General features: G+C 46.4%; 1 protein-coding gene across 1 annotated transcript in view; it reads right to left on the reverse strand.

Moving 5' to 3' along the window:
* LOC143955178 (uncharacterized) overlaps positions 1-21,860 on the reverse strand; it is a 137,670-nt gene that overhangs the window by 69,079 nt on the left and 46,731 nt on the right. Inside the window, 5 exon segments of the mRNA XM_077465270.1 lie at positions 2,765-2,798; positions 2,894-4,110; positions 11,539-11,677; positions 12,020-12,094; positions 12,237-12,380. Of these exon segments, the coding sequence (XP_077321396.1) occupies positions 2,765-2,798; positions 2,894-4,110; positions 11,539-11,677; positions 12,020-12,094; positions 12,237-12,380 (1,609 nt within the window).

The raw sequence follows: 21,860 nt of genomic DNA on the forward strand, positions 1-21,860 counted from the left end.
AAATTACGGCCTACACGCGGTTGGAATTTCGGACAACATGCTCCAATCGCACATTTGCAGTTGGAAAGTCCGACCGTGTGTACGCAGCAGTAGGCCACAGTTTGGAGACCCCTGATCTAATTCCAGGAGGTCAGGACTCTGTTGTGCAGACAAGTTCCTCCACCCCAAACTCGCTCATCCGTGTCTTTATGGACCTTGCTTTGTGCACTGGTCCAAGTCATTTGGTGGGGGCAGATTATGATGTTTGGTTGTTTTTCAGTGAAGGAAACTCTCAAGACATCAGTCTACCAAGATGTTTTGGACAATTTCATGTTCCCACCGTTGTGGGAACAGTTTGGGGATGGCCCCTTCCTGTTCCAACATGACTGCCCACCAGTGCACAAAGCAAGGTCCATAAAGACATGGATGAGAGAGTTTGGGGTGGAGAAACTTGACTGGCCTGTGCAGAGTCCTGACCTCAACCTGATAGAACACCTTTTGGATGAATTAGAGCAGAGATGGCGAGCCAGGTCTTCTCGTCCACATCAGTGCCTGACCTCACAAAGGCACTTCTGGAAGAATGGTCAAACATTCCCATAGACACTCCTAAACCTTTTGGACGGCCTTCCCAGAAGAGTTGAAGCTGTTATAGCTGCAAAGGCAGGGCCAACTCAATATTGAACAGACATCCACCAGCCTCTCTGACCAGCTGCTTAGTAAACAAGTACCCGCCCTCTACTATTAACCCGCTAAACCTGCCCCAGGCTGACTCGTCTACAACAGAGCTCTTCATACTATGACCCTCCAGATGTTCAGGAACTACAATTCCCACCATGCCTAGTCATGTCTGTGAATGTCAGAGTATTACAATGCCTCATGGGATGTGTAGTTCTGCAACAGCTGGAGGGCCGAAGTGTGGAGATCCCTGATCTCCAACATATTTATCTGCCTATAAACACGCACCCCAAGTTTAGGAGGGAAGTTTAAGGAAAAAAAAAAAAAGCTTACATTTAAGTGTCCACTTGCAGCCTTGTCCATCGTTGTACCCTTGTCAGTTTTATTTGCAGCTTTTATTTTTAAAAATGGCGCCGCCGAGCTACAGAGCCGGATGTCTTGTGTATCTCGGCAGCGCTCGGTAGTTCTCGGTCGCCTTCGGCCTTTCTCGTCTGCTTTCGCCCACTCTCGGCGGTTTTCGGGTGTCAATAAGGGCCGAAAGGTGGCTGAAAGCCACCCAGAGGCTCCAAAATGGTGGAGGATCGGCGTATAAACACGGACCTGCGATTTTTCCCTTATTTTAAGAGGAAAAAAGAGCGTGTTATACTCCGATAAATACGGTAAATAAGTGTAGTACTGAGCCCCTAAGGAGCTGCTGATAATTGATTGAGCCTGCACTCTGCCTCACAACCCCAGAAAGCGACTCGACTCCCTTGGCACAGCTGTATGGTAATGTTAATGCAAGACCCAATGGTACCATCGCCCTGATCTCCGCCACTCCACCAGCTGCAGCAACAGACAGAGTCTCACACAAATTGTAAAATTAACCACACGAACAGTTTACTGGGAGAACTTGGTTAAACACATTCATTACAGCTGTAATTCTGATATAAGAAAATGACAGTACTAACAATCAAAGTGTATGAGGAAACTTAATGGTCACTTGGGTTGCATTTGCAGACAGGATGGAAGTGGGACTTATGTTCAATGAGCACTTTCTCACTCCTGCCTCAGATCATACACACATTAAATTAGTAATGCAATGTCAGATGCAATACAACAGTGTAATACAATACAGATGTATATGTTGCCTACTCAAGGGCTCCCCCTAGGTGGTAATGCAGTTCCAAATGGCTAAAGTGAGTTATAATGCTGTATAACAAGTGAAAGTCTCTTGTCTTCTTTCTTCAGCTAGCTTGTTAGACTGCAGTATTTATAATCCAGCTAGGGAAACAAGTAACTGTAGAAGGTAAAGTGAATAGTACTTTGATAGTTTTATACCGGTGACAAAAGGCAATTAGTATAACTCCTCTTTAGCGGTCGGTGTGTTGTAGCACATGCAAAGCAATCCTGCAGTTCCACTGTATATGAGATATGGCTGAATGAGAATACTTCTGTAGGACTACAAATCCCACCAGCCGTCTGTAACTTTGCAACAAAGCAACAGTACACTCTATTTATCTGGTCAAGTGCCCGCTCACCACACCGGGTCCCAGATGCTTGTTGAATTCTCCTCCTGGTATCTCAGTCCGGGCCAAGCTGGTGCCGTCATACCGCACAACTCCTTCTGATGACTGCGATGCAGCGAAAACTTCAGAAATCCTGGTCTCTCAGTTCATCTGGTCCAGCTGACTGCTCTCTGAAGCTCCTTGGAGGCCAAACGATTCCAAGTCGTGCCTTGAGGGCCGCAGGCCATTGGTCACACACCCAGACCTCCTTGCAGGCAGGCTTTGAATGGCGTCCAAAAAGACCGGAAACATGCCACGCCTGTGTCTTTTATATCCTTACCCAGCAGGCTGTTCTGTGGCTTGGGCTTGTGGGTAAGTGCACTGGGCATCGTGGGTAGGTAGGCCCCAGACTGAGTTACACATATAAGTCACTTCCTCATTCACCACACCCCCCACAATGCATTGGAGCGTGGCTATTGCTAAAGCCAAACAAAAATCTTAACAGCACAAATACAAAGAGAAAAGACACTAGAGGGAGCCAAACTCTGTTCAAAGAATATCACTTTATTCCTATGGTAAATTTTAAGAGGCAAAAATCCTAACCTCTACTTAAGGAAGCTCACTCATATGAATTCTCTGGTGTTGATCTCCCGCACTCTGTATACGAATAAAGATGCTCACCTATGTGAATTTTCTGATGTTCAACAAGATTATTTTTCCTAATCAAAGATCTCTTACACTAAAAATGATTATGGACGCTCATCTGTGTGAATTCTCTGATGTCTAACAAGATTTCCTTTTTGAGCGAAAGATTTCCCGCACTCTAAACATGAATAAGGACGCTCACCTGTGTGAATTCTTTGATGTTTAACAAGGAATCCTTTTTCAGGGAAAGATTTCCCGCACTCTGAACACGAATAAGGACGCTCACCTGTGTGAACTCTCTGATGTTTAACAAGGTCTCCTTTCTGAGCGAAAGATTTCCCGCACTCTGAACATGAATAAGGACACTCACCTGTGTGAATTCTCTGATGTGTAACAAGACTTCCTTTTTGAGTGAAAGATTTCCCGCACTCTGAACATGAATAAGGACGTTCCCCTGTGTGAATTCTAAGATGTTTAACAAGGTCTACTTTTTGAGTGAATGATTTCCCGCACTCTGAACAAGGGAAAAGACGATCAGTCGTGTGAATTCTCTGGTGCTGAATTTGTTTTCCTTTCCGAGTGAAACATTTCCCGCACTCTGAACATGAGAATAGATTAATTCTCTGGTGTCCAACAAGATAATCTTTTCCACTGAAGGTTTTCCCGCAGTCTGAACATGAATAAGGACGCTTACTCGAGTGACGTTTCTGGTGTGTATAAAGATTATCTTTCCGAGAGAAAGATTTCCCGCACTCTGAACATGAATATGGACGTTCTCCTGTGTGAATTCTCTGATGTTTAACAAGGACTCCTTTTTCAGGGAAAGATTTCCCGCACTCTGAACATGAATAAGGACGCTCACCTGTGTGAATTCTCTGGTGTCTAAGAAAGGTTCCTTGATGAGTGAAGCATTTCCTGCACTCTGAACATGGATAAGGACATTCACCTGTGTGAATTTTCTGGTGTCTAGTAAGTGCTCCCTTCTGAGTGAATGATTTCCCGCACTCTGAACATGAGAATAGATTGTCACCTCGGAGATCTCCTTCATGGGGTGAGGAAGTTTCCTCGGGATTAGAAGGATCTGTTGATGGATCTGCAGTGTGAGATCTTACATGGATATTTCCAATCATAGTATGTGATTGATGAGAAGATTCCCCCTGATCAGAGGGATCCATTGATGTCTCCGGACAGGAAGGTCTGTGATGTATATTTTGTGTATTTGGATTTCCTCCTGGAGGATCCTGTGTGATGACATTATCTTCTGACTTACAATCAGCAGATAATAGAAGACGTCTCTCCGAGGAATTCCTGACATCACATCCATCTGTTGGAAAGAAGTAAAAAAATAGAATAAATCTCAGTAGATGACAAATAAGTGGAGTTTTGGCTCCTCCTCCCCGTCGGTGGAATAAGTGGAAATGCCGATCTCACAGCTGGGCTCCTGTTCTCCCTCCAAAATCAACCAGAAAAGTCTTCACACCGAGTCCATATATCATCTGCTAATTCTATAATAATAAATAGCTATGACTGAGGCTTCATTATCCAAAACACGTTAGTGGATTGTTACTACATCGGATTGGCCGGATTTTATATGATGAAGAGTTTGCAGATCATATATGGACTCCAAGCTGAGTCAGCAAGGAAAAAAAAAAGTCACTTTGGTCTAACAGTCACTTTCACAGAGCTCTGGCATGGAACCGGGTACAACTGTAACATCAAAATATAAAATAAAAACCTTCCTCCAGTCACAATTCGGTGGTGGTTCTCCCAGCCCACACAAAATCCGGCGGTCACCCTGGAGGCAGCCATCCTTGGCTCCTATGCAGCTCTGAGCAACCTACCATTTCGGGGGCTTAGAGCGAGCTCCTCCATGACGGGCTTGATGCGTACCACGGTGAGGGTCTGGCAGGAGGCAAGGAGGAGCTATGGAAAGCCCAATCACATCTCCCCACATATGCCCCTATGGGGCAACCCCATGCTCCCTCACCTGAATAATATCCCAGACCCTTCTCTGTGGGCGAAAAGGGGGATCGTCACTTTAAAGCACATAGTTCATCAGGGTAGGCTAATGACTTTCCAAGAACTGAGACGTACATATGGGCTTCCAATTTCTTTCCAGTTCAGATATTGGCAACTGAAGCACGCCTTTGGGGCTCAGTTTCCTGCCCCTCTGACTCTGGAATCGGACTCCATTGAACGCCTACTGACTTCCAGGGTGATGGGGAGAACCCTGTCGACCTTATATCTTTACCTGACGGTGGAACATGACACTAGTTTGACCAGGACCCGGGAGAAGTGGAGTTCGGACATTCCGTCCCTGGGGGAGGAGGATTGGGAGGAGTGCCTGACTTCTTACATTCCAACAATGATAGCCGCGAAAGACAGGTTTATACAATTTAAATTCCTGCATAGAGCCTACTTCACCCCGCAGAGGCTGGCGCGGATTTACCCCCAAAGAGACCCTAATTGTCAAAGGTGTAAACAGGAGGAGGGCACTTTCTGGCACATGGTCTGGTCATGTCCCAAAATCCAGCCCTACTGGGAGGAAGTGGTTTCTACGCTAAATGCTGTGACCGGGTCGAACCTTCAGGTCGACCCTCAAACCCTACTATTGAGTCATTTGGCGGACGTTGAGGGGGACAGGTACTGTGAACTGTGCCTTACCTTCGCATTGTATTATGCCAGACGCGAGATTCTATTGAAATGGAAACTCGAGGACCCCCCTACCCCTGCCTTGTGGAGGAAATCAGTGAACCTGGTGCTCCCCCTGTATAAGTTGACCTATGAAAGTAGACAATGCCCGGGGAAATTTGATAAAATTTGGTCATCCTGGATAGATGCGTCCGCTGATCCTGGTTCCCCCTCCCCCTAACTTTGAGTTGAGCTGAGACGGTGGTGATTCCACCCCCCCTGTCCTCTCTCTCCCGACCATTTCCTCCCTGGCCTCCCCCTTCCGTGGGCTCGCACAAATGTTAGGTACCTGCATGATGGCTGTGAAGTTCCGCTGGGGATGTCCTGCATTTATGATAGGGTAATGGATACTCCTGTTATCTGTACTGCTGGATTATTGATATATGAATGGATACTGGATGAAGGTGGTTTTTCTTTTCCTTTTTACAACTGTGTAATATCGTATCTACTGTACTTTGCAATGTAATGCTGATTTGTCTAATAAAAAATTTTCTGTTAAAAAAAAAAAAAAACCTTCCTCCAAGATTTACAATGCTGGTGTCCTGGGGTGGCTCCATCCCTCCCCCATCAGTGTGGAGACAACCTAAGCTGTTAGTGCAATGCTTTATTAACCACTTCCCACTCCAACCTATAGCAGAATGAGGGCTAGAAAATGGTGTTCGTTATCCTGACTGGGTCTCATATGATGTCCAGTAGGATAAGCTGCGGGGGGTGTGCAGTGCGGTGATCATTGGTGCTGTGTGTCAGTCTGACATACCACATCTCCAATCTAGGTAAATAGCCTCTGATGCAGGCTCTTTACCGTGTAATCAGCTGTGTCCAATCACAGTGTAAACAGTAAGGCCGCGTACACACAGGCGGACTGTTCGCTCAACTTTGTCCGCTGAACAGTGTTTCAGCGGACAGTCCGCCGTGTGTGGGCTTTCAGCGGACAGTTTGACGGACAAAGTTTTTTGGAAATTCCGAAAAACTGTCCGCTGAAACTTTGTTTGAGCGAACAGTCCGCCCGTGTGTAGGCCACTTTCGAAATGAGCAAACTGTTCCCGCTCGGAGGAAAGTCTGCTCATTTCGAGCGCGTGTGAAGGTAGGCGGGGCCCGCCTGGAATGGACTTAAAGGGGAACCCCAACGCCGAAAAAAATCGGCGTGGGGGTCCCCCCAAAGTCCACAACAGACCCTTGTCCGAGCACGCTACCCGGCCGGCCAGGAAAGGGGGGCGAGCGAGCGCGCCCCCCCCTCCTGAGCCGTACCAGGCCGCGTGCCCTCAACATGGGGGGTGCCTTGGGGAAGGGGGGGCCGCGCGGCCCCCCCACCCCAAAGCACCTTGTCCCCATGTTGATGAGGACAAGGGCCTCTTCCCGACAACCCTGGCCGTTGGTTGTCGGGGTCTGCGGGCGGGGGGCTTATCGGAATCCGGGAGCCCCCTTTAATAAGGGGGCCCCCGGATACCGGCCCCCCACCCTATGTGAATGAGTATGGGGTACAATGTACCCCTACCCATTCACCTGTAAAATAAAAGTACCCAAAAAAAAAAACACAACACACGAGATAAAATATTTTATTGCACAGCTCCGGGGGTCTTCCGTCTTTGGGGGTCTTGTCCCCCTCTTCGGTTCTTCTGCCGGGCCACGGCGCCTTCTTATAGCTCTTTTGCAGGCGGTAGCCCGGTCTTCTGTCGCCGCCTTCCTTTCTTCTGTCGCCGCCTTCGGTTCTTCTGCCGGGCCACCGCGCCTTCTTATAGCTCTTTTAGAGGCGGTGGCCCGGTCTTCTGTCGCCGCTGGCACCGCCGCCGCCTTCCGTTCTTGTTCTTCTTCTTGTTCTTGTTCTTCTTCCCTAGGAGATGTTGACACGTCGCTCTCTCCGGCCGGAATGCCAGAGCCGCCCTGCGCTGCCACTTATATAGTGACAATGGGGCGACAGAAGACCGGGCCACCGCCTGCAAAAGAGCTATAAGAAGGCGCGGTGGCCCGGCAGAAGAACCGAAGAGGGGGACAAGACCCCCGAAGACGGAAGACCCCCGGAGCTGTGCAATAAAATATTTTATCTCGTGTGTTGTGTTTTTTTTTGGGTACTTTTATTTTACAGGTGAATGGGTAGGGGTACATTGTACCCCATACTCATTCACATAGGGTGGGGGGCCGGTATCCGGGGGCCCCCTTATTAAAGGGGGCTCCCGGATTCCGATAAGCCCCCCGCCCGCAGACCCCGACAACCAACGGCCAGGGTTGTCGGGAAGAGGCCCTTGTCCTCATCAACATGGGGACAAGGTGCTTTGGGGTGGGGGGGCCGCGCGGCCCCCCCTTCCCCAAGGCACCCCCCATGTTGAGGGCACGCGGCCTGGTACGGCTCAGGAGGGGGGGGCGCGCTCGCTCGCCCCCCTTTCCTGGCCGGCCGGGTAGCGTGCTCGGACAAGGGTCTGTTGTGGACTTTGGGGGGACCCCCACGCCGATTTTTTTCGGCGTTGGGGTTCCCCTTTAAGTCCATTCCAGGCGCCGGAGCCCGCGACGTCTCCGTCGCGGGCCCCGCCTACCTTCACACGCGCTCGAAATGAGCGAACTGTTGCCTCGTGTGTGGGCTTTCAAAAGTTGCGCGGACTTAGTACGACGAACTAAGTCCGCTCAAAAAAAGTGCCGTGTGTGGGCGTGTTCGTTCATTCAAAAGTTTGAGCGGACTGTTTGACGAACTTAGTTTCGGCAAACAGTCCCCGCGTGTGTACGCGGCCTAAGCCGCTTATCAGCTTTTCCTCCACTCGCACCGACAGATGTGAGTAGAGGAGAGCTGATCGGCTGCTCTCCTGACGGGGGGGTCTGTGCTGATTGATTATAAGTGCAGACCCCCTGAGGATGCCCACCCATGTCCACCAGGGATACCCACCCAGGAACAACAGGGTTGCCAATCAGTACCCATCAGTAATGCCTGCCAGTGCCTCCTCTTCAGTGTTGCCTTTCAGTGCCTCCTATCAATGCCCATCAGTGCTGCATATTAGTGCCCATCAGCGAAGGAGAAAAACATATTTACAACATTTTATAACAGAACAAAATGATAAACGTATATTTTTTTTTCAAAATTTTAAGTCTTTTTTTCATTTGTTTAGCAAAAAATAACAACCCCAGTGGCGATCAAATACCGCCGAAAGAAAGTTCTATTTGTGGGAACAAAATTTATACAAATTTGGTTTGGGTACAGTGTAGCATGACAACGCAATTGTCATTTAAAATGCGAGAACGCCAAAAGCTGAAAATTGGCCTGGGCAGGAAGTGGGGAAGTGCCTGGTATTGAAGTGGTTAAAGGGTTAGATCACCTCTACAGAAGAACTGTAAAGCTGAACAAACACCAGATCCCTCCTGGACCCCGCTTTACATGTGATGGGTCTGACCAATCAGAATGCATCTGGTCCATCCTGGCAGCTCAGTATGGAGAAGACAGAGCAGTGGGGTGTTTCATATCCCCTGACCATTGGAGTGGTGAGAGAGTCCTGATAGTAGAGGATGGCTGATGGTAAGTACAGTGAGGACCGGGGGTGGGGGGTGAAGGGGGTCCGGTGTTAGGTCACCTTTATAGTTTTTCTGTATTATGCAAACTAATTTAATGTGACTTTAGGGGTCTGTGTGACCAGTGATGTCTCATCCGCCTTCCATTGAAGGTCATGAAGTACATATTGTGCTCCATTCGCTTTTTCCCCTCAACCACAGCAACCCGGGAAAGTGACAAGTGGTGATATATACAGTATACACCTAGATACACTGGTGTACGAGTATCTGTGACAACTCTGTATAAACTATTCATAGATATTAAATATTGTAAAGCTCCGCACTCCAAGAAAATGAATAAATAGAAAAGGTGGTAGGGAGATTGCACTTCACTTATACAAGAATATAAGGTAATGAATCTGAAGAAAAATATGCAATCATGTGAAGCAAATAGTACAAGAAGAACGCGTTCAGTGAAAAATAACACGAGCAGATCAATACTCCAGATGTGTTGTAGCAAGGTCTCATGTATCTTTCAGTCTAATGAGAATCTCCAGGGCCAGAGATAGCTGACATCCTTCTGTCATAGTAAGTGTAATGCAAGGTCGATTCATGGGCGCCAGACATTTCCTGAATGCAAAGAGATTTATTTTATTCTTGAACAAACTGAGAGAGGTTTAGGGCCAGGACACTCTTTGGTAGTTGAAATATCAATTGGCAGACTGTAAGACTTCTACAGGTAGACAGCCATGCAGGGAACAGCATCCAGCAAGACACCACATCTGCATGTGCAGGATTTGCCGTCTCCTATGGCAACAGTCCTAAACAGTTCCTTCACTTCCCCTATGATCACTCCTTGTAGGTCTTCACTCAACTGAGCTTCCAGTCTCTCTCACTAGACCTGCTGATCCACTGCCACCAGATCCAACAAGCTTTTCCAATCGTCACTTTCAGTATCTTCCTCAAACGTTACCTAGGCTTCTCTGTTGGGTCCCTAGCTTGGCACTCCAGATACTTCTCAAGCTTCACCCCACTGGCCTTCTCGGTCCCTAGCTTGATACACAAGGCTGCTCTGCAAGCATCACCTCCACTGGCTGGGTCCCTGGCTTGCCACCTGCTGAAGTTTCCTGATTCGGCACCATCCCTGGTTGGTGAGAATACTGCTCCGGTACTTGATCCAGCTACTCACTGTGGTCCCTGGTAATAAGTTGGTTTGTCCCTTAGTGGCAACAGCTTTCCCTTTACTTCTGGCCATGACAGGTTCTCCAGCTGCAGAACCGTCACTTCTGGTTGGGCTGCAAGCCGCAATCCCAACCCTATGCTGCTCTCTTTCTTCTGAATAGGACAGCCTCAGACAGCCTAGCAGCCATATGTGCCCGGGATAGGCCCAATCTCCGGCCTAGCAGCCCGGGCAATCCAACACACGTCCATCCAGACAGCCATCCAGGTGGCACAGAACACTGGTCATCTGACTCCAACCGAATATATAGGTTCTCTCAGAAGGCCAAGGGATCCAAGAAACCCCTTGCTCATTGGCTGAGATACCCCATATACTCCTAATCTGTCTTTGCTTTGCCCTTATCTTATTTAATGTCACAATTTACCCAGCCACCTAGTGGCAGAAGAGAGAAGTGCAGCAATTCCAGACTTAGGGTGAACTCAATTGATCCCCAACAACTGGCCAAGGCAAATACACCTGACAGTGCCAACTTCAGTCCACCACCGGGGTCATACACGCTTACAGGTACTGAAAATATGGAGACGGCCAGCTTAGTGTGGATCACAACCCAGCATATGGCAAAGATGGGACCCACCACACTTACTTTGCAAGCCCTTGCACACTGTGGTTCTAAGCATGGTCCCTATGTTCTGTTCTGCAGTGGACCCAAATATAGGAGCCCAGCCAGGTGCCAAGCTTGCCTTACCTACAGAACCTCTGTCACCGGTCACCACCATTCTCACTGCCCTGAATTGGAAGCTCCTTCTTATCACTCTTCACTCCATGACATCAAGACTTAACTGAATTGTACATTCTATTCCCCAGTTCTCCCCAATATATTGTTAAGTCCCTTTTCTTCCAAAGTAACACAGACAGTCGCTCTTAAACAATATTTTCTTTAGTGCAATGATTCTCAACTTCAGTCCTCAAGTATCTCCAACGGGCCATGTTTTGGGGACTTCCCTTAGATAAAATAGATCTTATCAATACCATGTCATTGATATTGATTTAAAGCAGCTTTGCAAAGTAAAAAAAAAAAAAAAAAAAAAAAAAAAAAACTGAAAACATGGCCTGTTGGGGGTACTTGAGGACTGAGGTTGAGAACCATACATACAAGATACAAGGTCCGATCCGGTTCAGAATCAGGAAGTGACACATGAAGGGGAAGGAACATCACAGCACCAAGTGTTAACTCTTACCACACCACACATTAACCCTTTAGTAGACAAACACATATTTAACCTTTTAGAACCTGCCTATAGGATGATGTGAAGATCTGATAATTATCTAACATTTTTTTTTTACACTACAATCCTTATACTTGATATAAAATGAGACTTTGACCTGTTTTTTTCCACAATGTCTGTTGCCTACCTGTGTCAAAAGGTAGAGAAATGTCCTCCTGTTCACTTTTCATAATCATCCCGACCTCCTCCGTGAATGGCTGATCACCCCCCACATACGTCTCTACTTCTTCTTTAACCTCGGCTTTTATATTAATCCGTTCTTCACCCTTCACCAAAAATAATAGAAAATATCTATTAAAGTCAATTCAAGGCAGACATAAAGGACACAAATGACATATCAAACATTCAGAATGTTCCCTCCGCTGGAAGAACACAAAGATGAAGAGGACCAGTGATGTGTCTGGGCTTAAGACCCACAGAGGAAAGGAATGTATATTCAAAAATAAAAATGGGGGGTGAAAAATGTAGGGCCCTCAAAGTAGCTAGAAATGGGGATGGTGGGGGTAACAAAGGCTGCACTTCAGATGTTGAAGTAAAACAAGAGACTACACAGAAGAACGTCATCTCATGGCTTAGAATATATATTTCGATCTAGATGCCCCACCTACCTGATGATGGTGGGGGATGGTGTGATCTTCCTGTGTGGAATCCCAGGAACACAGAGGAGGGGGAAATCTCTCACCCTAAACCCCAAAGATGAAAGAACAATATAAAAATAGAGCAAGAGATTTAACAGAAAAAATATCATCTCATAGTTTAAAACACTTTTATGTTGCAATTGCTCATGGCTTAGAATATATATTTAGATCTAGATTCCCCACCTACCTGATGATGGTGGGGGATAGTTTGATCTTCCTGTGTGGAATCCCGGGAATACAGAGGATCACCCTCCTCCATAGACTGCGGATCCCCGGACTTCTCTTCCTTTTCTACTTTAACCTCAACTTTGATGTCTTTCAGTTGTTCACCCTAAACCCCAAATATGATAAAACGGCTTTATAAAAGGAAACAAGAGATGAAATAAAAGAATGTTGTTATTTTGAAGCGTAGAATTCTACAACGTATTTGAGTTCTAATTGTTCAGTCCCACCTACCTGATGATGGTGGGGGATGGTGTGATCTTCCTGTGTGGAATCCCGGGAATACAGAGGACGGGGACATCTCTCTGGTGGGTTCCCATTACTGGATCCATCTGTAGGAAACACACACACTGACTGAATACATTGTTTCTATGTGTTTATCAGATGATGGGGGATCTAGGTGGAGCCTCCGTACTGCTCTCTCCTTTACAATAAAGGAGCGCCCCTCTACTTGATTAGCTCGAGCTGGACTTTAGTGACCACTGGAAAGCCCTTTCAATCAATTGGGTAAAATCAGACAATCACACGAGTTGAGGATTATCATGACTACGAGTTCTTTATTTCCTGTATACTACTTTTTATGTGCTTCAAATTGCATTGTCAGCCAATCAGGTTTAGACAAGACATTCAAGACATTTGACCAATCATGAAACATTAACATCTAGTGCGTCATACAGTTAGCGGACTTTTTTAGGGGAATTCTGATCAAAAGTCTCCAGACATACAGACATATATATAAATGACCTTAAGAAATCAACTATAATTAAACCACATAGCGTCATTTCACCTTATGAATATTTCCTACTTCCTATAAATTCTAACAGCTAGCTCTAACCACAAATGCATCCTGTTTCTTGCAGACTTCAGAAGTGACTTGCAAAGCATGGTGTTTCACTAAACTTCATTAAATATCTGTTCAAGCAGAGTCTAAATGTAATAAGACGAGTTTAAACTTAAAGGGTGACTCTCCCTACCCTTACAGTCTCCTCTTACCCGGTGATGTGAGGGGCGGCTGATTGTCCATCATGACGTCCTTGTAGAGATCCTTGTGTCCTTCAAAATAAATGAATATTATTATTTCCTCTGCTGCCAGTTCCAACAATGTTTTCTCTTTACTTCCTCACAACTCACCCCTCACCCAGGATATCCTGTTTAGCCCCCTACATCACTTCCTGTTCCTTACATCACTTCCCATTTCATCACTTCCTGTCTGCACCTGACACCACTTCCTGTGTCTGTCTACAATCACACTCTTCCTGTCACCGCATTCTACTCAATATAATAGGAAAAGATCTCTATATTTACTGTATTTATCGGCGTATAACACGCACCCCAAGTTTAGGAGGGAATTTTAAGAAAAAAAACCTTTAGGAGGGAAGTTTAAGGAAAAAAACTTACATTTAAATGCCCTTCAATGCAGCCTTGTCAGTGTCATTTGCAGCCTTGCCGTTTAAAAATGGCGCCGCCGAGACACAGAGCCAGATGTCCTGTGTATCTCGGTGGCGCTCTGTAGCTTTCGGTGGCTTTCGCTGGCTCGTGCGGGACTGAGAGAGTGGCCGAAAGCCTCAGAGAAAGGCTCACAATCGGTGTGGGGATTGGCATATAACACGCACCAATGATTTTCACCTGATTTTAAGGGGAAAGAAGTGTGTGTTATATGCCGATAAATATGGTATTATGTGTCTGTTCTACAATCCAGCAACTCCAGGTGGACAGTTGGATAAATGGCTCTATATTTAGGATGTATCCGGTCTATAAACCAGAGGCTCTGGGTCAATGGTTCTCAACTCCTGTCCTCAGGACCCACTAATAGGCCAGATTTTATGTATTACCTTGGGGGAGATGCAGACTAGAATACAGCAATCACTGAGCAGCAAATTATATCACCTGTGATGTATATCAGTTATCTTGCAAACCTGGCCTGATAGTGGGTCCTGAGGACAGGAGTTGAGAGCCACTGCCCTGGATGGACAGATTTTCTGGTCTATAACCCCCTTCATGTCTAAGCCTTTTCTGACATATGTTGCTTACAAGTTAAAATCAGTATTATTTGCTAGAAAATTACTTATAAACCCCAAACATTATATATATATATGTTGTGATTGTGGTATGGGATCTTAATGAAGATCTCAGCGTTTATTTTCAGTGCCCCCAACCTTACGGTAATTTTATAAATTTTTCTCTAACTGTCGGTGCATACCACAATCCTTTCCTGAGTTAGTTAATTTATGGGGTTTTCCTACCAAAGTATACAATATCTCCCAACAAAATTAATAAGTAAAGTAAGTTTGACTTTATTAACTACTATAGATCCGCGCTATAGCCAAATGACTGCTACAGCACGGACCTCCTTTCCCGGGACTACGTCTATTGACGTTGTCCCATGCACGAGTGGCCTGTGCGCCCCCTGAGGGGCGCGCGCAGCGCGCTCTGTGATCGGCGAGTCTATGAGACTCGCCTGATCACAGATCCGAGCAAGGGGTCGATCCCGACCCCTTACCACATGATCAGCTGTCAGCCAATGACAGCTGATCATGTGATACAGCGGAGCCGGTAATCGGCTATTTTTCCTGACAGCGCGAGGAGAAAAAAAAGAGCCGATCACCGGCGGCCGTGATCGGGACATCAGTCCCAATCACGGCCAGCTTACCAGTGCCCACCTGCCCCCTGCCAGTGCCACCTCACAAATAAATAAATTCCCCCCCGTCAGTGCCCATAGTGCCACCCATCAGTGCCCACAGTGCCACCCATCAGTGCCCACAGTGCCACCCATCAGTGCCCACAATCTGCCTCAACAACGGTGCTGCACCCCAGTGCCACATATCCATCATATGTCATCTACCAGTGCCCATCAGTGCCACCCATCAGTGCCACCTATCAGAGCCACCTATCAGTGCCCATCAGTCCCATCTATCAGTGGTACCTATCAGTGCCCCTTATCCGTGCCATCTTATCTGTGCCCATCTTTGCCCATCAGGGCCGCCTTATCTGTGCCCATCAGTACTGCCTTATCTGTACCTATCGGTGCCACCTTATCTGAGCCTATTAGTGCCGCCTTAACTATGCCTATCAGTGCCCACCAGTGCAGCCTATCAGTGCCCACCAGTGCTGCCTATCAGTGCCGCCTCATCAGCGCACTTCAATGAAGGAGAAAAATGTCCTGTTTGCAAAATTTTATAACAAACTATTAAACATGATTTTTTATTTTTTTGCATCTTTTTTTGTTTGTTTAGCAAAAAATACAACTCCCAGCTGTAATTAAATACCACCAAAAGAAAGCTCTATTTGTGGGAAAAAAATGATAAAAATTTCATTTGGGTACAGTGTAGTATGGCCGCGCAATTGTCATTCAAAGTGCATCAGCGCTGAAAGCTGAAAATTGGTCTGGGCAGGAGGGGGGTTTAAGTGCCCAGTAAGCAAGTGGTTAATTAGCGAGTATATTCATACAATTTGATACAGAACTAAATTTTCTGGTGATTGAGATTTCATACATACATTATCAAAGCATCTTCAAAATTGTATTTGTTTTTACCCAGGAAAACTAAAATAATCACTCATGGGGTCAAGATGGTCTGTGGGAAAATAATATGTGGTAATTTACCCTTTATAATCAAGAACGCAATATCCCTTGTCGCTCAGGGGAGTAATCCTCCAAACTTCTCCAGCCGGAAGAAATTCAAAGTATATCTCCCTGAGTCTGCAGAACGATATTGCCAATTTGAATTAATTATTAAACCAACAGATTTACACCAATTACATGGAGCAATAAAACTTTCCCTGGGGACACAGAAATCTAAATTGATTTAAATATTTGATAGAATTCCCTAAAACCCCGTTATAATAATACACCCCCCCCCCCCCCCGACAGTTAATAAACATCAATACATAACCTCTAAAATATGGTTCCTATAATTTCAAGGGCGGAAATAAAAATAGCATTTGTGTGGTCTGGATCTTACCAATCAGCTTAAAAGGAAAGATGTCCGCCAAAATCTATGCACATCGAATGGTTTCAGTCATCAAGCCCAACAAGATGGAGAATGGTCCAATATCAGCAGACTTCTTAATGTCGGGAGTGTGTCTGGTATGGGGTCTGTCCCCCCTCCCTAGGGCTTTCCCAACCTTTATATCATTCTGGGACAATAGATCTATAAATTTATCATGAGTTCAGCCCAGAAGGTTCGGCGTACTCTCCATTGGTTGGGGACATTTTTATGATCGGCCAAGTTCCAAAGGTAATATTACCTTCAGCCACTGGGGGACGTCTGAGGATAGCAAATGTATATTTAACTTACTTTGTAAAAAAAAATATATATATTTTTATTTAATGAGTGTTGTATTTTGGAGATATGAATATGGGTCTATATGGCTCGTGGATTTCTAGTAATTGGTGCGTAATATAACCAATGATTTATATGTGATCACTTAGAATCACACAAGAAAATTTATGTTTATATGAACAATGATGCGTTTCCTATTTAAACCTAATTGTCTTGAGATCACCTCTGTAATATGTATATTTTCGTATATCTGCGGTCACAGCTTGTCTTTATATTTACGATGGTTACTTAACCACTTCAGATCCGCGCTATTGCCAAATGACGGCATTAGCGCGGACCTACATTTTCAGGACTACGTCTATTGACGTCGTCCTGGTTACGAGCGGCCTGCGCGCCCCCTGAGGGGCGCGCGCGGCGCGCTCTGTGATCGGCGAGTCCGTGAGACTCGCCTGATCACCGATCCGTGTAAGGGGTCGATCCCGACCCCTTATCACGTGATCAGCTGTCAGCCAATGACAGCTGATCATGTGATAGAACGGAGCCGGTAATCGGCTATTATTCCTCCTCGCGCTGACAGCGCGAGGAGAGAAAAAAAAAGCCGATCACCGGCGGCCGTGATCGGGACATCAGTCCCGATCACGGCCATCAATACAAGGGACCACCTGCCACCTGCCTGTGCCCACCTGCCTCCCGCAGTGCCATCCTGAAGTAAAAGAAAAGAAAAAGTAAGTGCCCCCCGTCAGTGCCCCCTGTCAGTGCCCATAGTGCCCACAGTGCCACCCACAGTGCCACCCACAGTGCCACCCACAGTGCCACCCCACAGTGCCACCCCACAGTGCCACCCAATCTGCCTCAAAGGTGCTGCACCCCAGTGCCGCCCATCAGTGCCCAGCAGTGCCGCCCATCAGTGCCCAGCAGTGCCGCCCATCAGTGCCCAGCAGTGCCACCTATCAGAGCCACCTATCAGTGCCACCTATCAGTGCCCATCAGTCCCATCTATCTGTGGTACCTATCAGTGCCCATCCGTGCCACCCATCCGTGCCACTTATCCGTGCCACCCATCCGTGCCATCTTATCTGTGCCCATCTTTGCCCATCAGTGCCGCCTTATCTGTGCCCATCGGTGCCGCCTTATCTGTGCCTATTAGTGCCGCCTTAACTATGCCTATCAGTGCCCACCAGTGCAGCCCATCAGTGCCCACCAATGCAGCCCATCAGTGCCCACCAATGCAGCCCATCAGTGCCCACCAATGCAGCCTATCAGTGCCGCCTAATCAGCGCACTTCAATGAAGGAGAAAAATGACCCGTTTGCAAAATTTTATAACAAACTATTAAAACATGATTTTTTTTTTTTTTTTTTTTGCATCTTTTTTTGTTTGTTTAGCAAAAAATAAAACTCCGAGCTGTAACTAAATACCACCAAAAGAAAGCTCTATTTGTGGGAAAAAAATGATAAAAATTTCATTTGGGTACAGTGTTGTATGCCCGCGCAATTGTCACTCAAAGTGCATCAGCGCTGAAAGCTGAAAATTGGTCTGGGACTGAGGGGGGTTTAAGTGCCCAGTAAGCAAGTGGTTAAACACAATTTTCCATTTGTACTATAGTGAAAAGACCATAACCCTACTTCTAATATACGTGTATTCATGATCATATATATTAAAAAAAAAAAAAAATTGTACATAGGGTTCTTTTTTTTCTTTTCTTTTCAACGCTTTCTCACAGTGTCTCAAATGAACTTTGAACATTCAGGGAAAACAATTCCATGTTTACTCTCATTGTTTGTCCAGTCGGAAGAAACCTTCCCTTTCGTCTCCTAGTCTTTGTCCTATTGGCATCTGAGTCCATATTGATGTAGACTTTGGGATATTTGTTCATTCTGATACAATGGGTTTATTTACTCGGACTTCCCTTGAATTAAAAGTTTTTGTGGCTTCAATCTGAGACAACCTAAAACATTGTTTGTGGCAGCCCAGTTTTTCAAGGGGTCATATAAATTAGTCACCTAATTCTGATGGGAGGGGGAAGTGTTCTTTTTAGTATTGTTGACTTCACCAGACTTAAAACCAGAATAGCAAAATATGATATTTTGAGGTATCTCTGTTATGGCAAACTCCCCCTTTTGAATTCCGGGTATGTCCGGGAAACGTAGCAGGTATTCACTCTATAACCTAGAGAAAATCAGAGGGTGATAACGTGGTGTGTAATGTATTAAAGATTAAAGTTGTTGGTGACCTCCGCTAATAAGCCTTAAGACCGTTGGTAATTGTTCGTGGGTTTCTCGGGATACTTTTGTCATTTGGATGGTGAGGACCACTAACCATAATATAAACAGTCTGACACAGGTTAGAATCATTATATCCCTCATTGGAAAATATGTTCTGCTCTCTAATAAGATATGGTCTTTCTCGGAATAGTCCAAAGTTTCAATTGATAGACATCTGGAGGGTGTGGTTAGGCTTATGTTCTAATAGGAATTTGAGGTCTGGGTTCATTGGGATGTCCTGATGTTGGAAGGCATCGAAACTTTCAACTTCCCCTTCCCAGATTTTGGTTCCTATCGGATACAATGTGGTTTTCCCGATTGTGATTCTCGCGTTGGCGGGGACCTTGATAATAGATACTGTAGCAGGTAGAGCTATGACACGGCTCATGATTTGTTTTTCATAAAATATGCTCATGTTTTTTAATGGAGTGCTGACCAGCCATTCGTCTTTCACGAGTATTTCCTGGACTTCTGATGTATCTGTAGTTTTCCGCATTTGTACTTCGCATTGTTCTGAACCATGTTTTTTTAAATTCCATGCCACATAGTGCGTGGGTTGTGTCATATACGAATGGGTTTCCGTTACATTGGAATTTGATGTCCTTGAATCGCGTGCATTCCTTCAACAGGGATATAGCCTATAAATCCGGCATCCAGGGCTGATAGGCAATCAGGTCTGGGGTTTTGATCTGTACGTGTATATCGTCCCTCCATGTTCCGACATTATGGATTGTTTTCATCTGATAGATATTCTTAGAGGAGACGAAGGGTATGGCTAACAAAAAACATACTTCAAGATCTTCTGGATTGATATATAGTGGCTAGTGATGGTCCGAACCTCCGATGGGACGTTTCGCGAACGCGGACCGTGAACGCGGCCGATAGTTCGCGAAACCGAAAGTTCGCGGCGGGCCCCATTGACTTCAATGGGAGGCGAACTTTGCAAACCTTTAGGTCAAATTTGCAGCCACAAAATAATTATTAGCTGGGCAAACATAGTCCCACCACATGGCCAATGACATAATACATGTATGAGGTGAATTTGGGATCGATAACTATAAGCATTCTTTTTTTATATGGGAAATTGTTCTGACAATTCTGGACTGTGCAGCGCATGAAGGCAATGGAGGAGAGAGAAGGTCAGGGACCAGGGTAGGCAAAGAAGAGGGTGCAGGAGATGATCACCAGCAGCGTGACATACAGCAATGACACCTGCACCGTGATAGAGTCATCTGACAACAGCACCGTGATAGAGGGCACTGACATCAGCAGCGTGACATTAAGCACTGACATCAGCACTGTGATATACAGCACTGACAGCAGCACCGTGATAGAGGGCACTGACATCAGCAGCGTGACATTAAGCACTGACATCAGCACCGTGATATACAGCACTGACAGCAGCACCGTGATAGAGGGCACTGACATCAGCAGCGTGACATAAAGCATTAACACCAGCACCGTGACATACAGCATTGACAGCAGCAGCATGATAGAGGGCACTGACATCAGAAGCGTGACATTAAGCACTGACATCAGCACCGTGATATACAGCACTGACAGCAGCACCGTGATAGAGAGCACTGACATCAGAAGCGTGACATTAAGCACTGACATCAGCACCGTGATATACAGCACTGACATCAGTTGCGTGACATTAAGCACTGACATCAGCACCGTGATATACAGCACTGACAGCAGCACCGTGATAGAGGGCACTGACATCAGCAGCGTGACATAAAGCATTAACACCAGCACCGTGACATACAGCATTGACAGCAGCAGCGTGATAGAGGGCACTGACATCAGAAGCGTGACATTAAGCACTGACATCAGCACCGTGATATACAGCACTGACAGCAGCACCGTGATAGAGAGCACTGACATAAGAAGCGTGACATTAAGCACTGGCATCAGTACCATGATATACAGCACTGACATCAGCAGCGTGACATTAAGCACTGACATCAGCACCGTGATATACAGCACTGACAGCAGCACCGTGATAGAGGGCACTGACATCAGCAGCGTGACATAAAGCATTAACACCAGCACCGTCACATACAGCATTGACAGCAGCACCGTGATAGAGAGCACTGACATCAGAAGCGTGACATTAAGCACTGACATCAGCACCGTGATATACAGCACTGACATCAGCAGCGTGACATTAAGCACTGACATCAGCACTGTGATATACAGCACTGACAGCAGCACCGTGATAGAGGGCACTGACATCAGCAGCGTGACATAAAGCATTAACACCAGCACCGTGACATACAGCATTGACAGCAGCAGCGTGATAGAGAGCACTGACATCAGAAGCGTGACATTAAGCACTGACATCAGCACTGTGATATACAGCACTGACAGCAGCACCGTGATAGAGAGCACTGACATCAGAAGCGTGACATTAAGCACTGACATCAGCACCGTGATATACAGCACTGACAGCAGCAGCGTGACATTAAGCACTCACACCAGCACCGTGATATACAGCACTGACAGCAGCACCGTAAGCAGCCCCAGGAGTAAGTCAGCACAGCACAGGGATGGTGTGATCCCCTCATAATAAGCAGGCCCAGGAGAAACTCAGCACAGCACAGGGATGGTGTGATCCCCTCATAATAAGAACCCCCAGGAGGAAGTCAGCACAGCACAGGGATGGTGTGATCCCCTCATAATAAGCAGGCCCAGGAGAAACTCAGCACAGCACAGGGATGGTGTGATCCCCTCATAATAAGAACCCCCAGGAGGAAGTCAGCACAGCACAGGGATGGTGTGATCCCCTCATAATAAGCAGGCCCAGGAGAAACTCAGCACAGCACAGGGATGGTGTGATCCCCTCATAATAAGCAGGCCCAGGATAAACTCAGCACAGCACAGGGATGGTGTGATCCCCTCATAATAAGAACCCCCAGGAGGAAGTCAGCACAGCACAGGGATGGTGTGATCCCCTCATAATAAGAACCCCCAGGAGGAAGTCAGCACAGCACAGGGATGGTGTGATCCCCTCATAATAAGAACCCCCAGGAGGAAGTCAGCA

The sequence above is a fragment of the Lithobates pipiens genome, unplaced genomic scaffold (genome assembly GCF_037356315.1).
Source record: "Lithobates pipiens isolate NorthernLeopardFrog02 unplaced genomic scaffold, aLitPip1_a1.2 Scaffold_35, whole genome shotgun sequence".
In the NCBI taxonomy this organism is placed as follows: domain Eukaryota; kingdom Metazoa; phylum Chordata; class Amphibia; order Anura; family Ranidae; genus Lithobates; species Lithobates pipiens.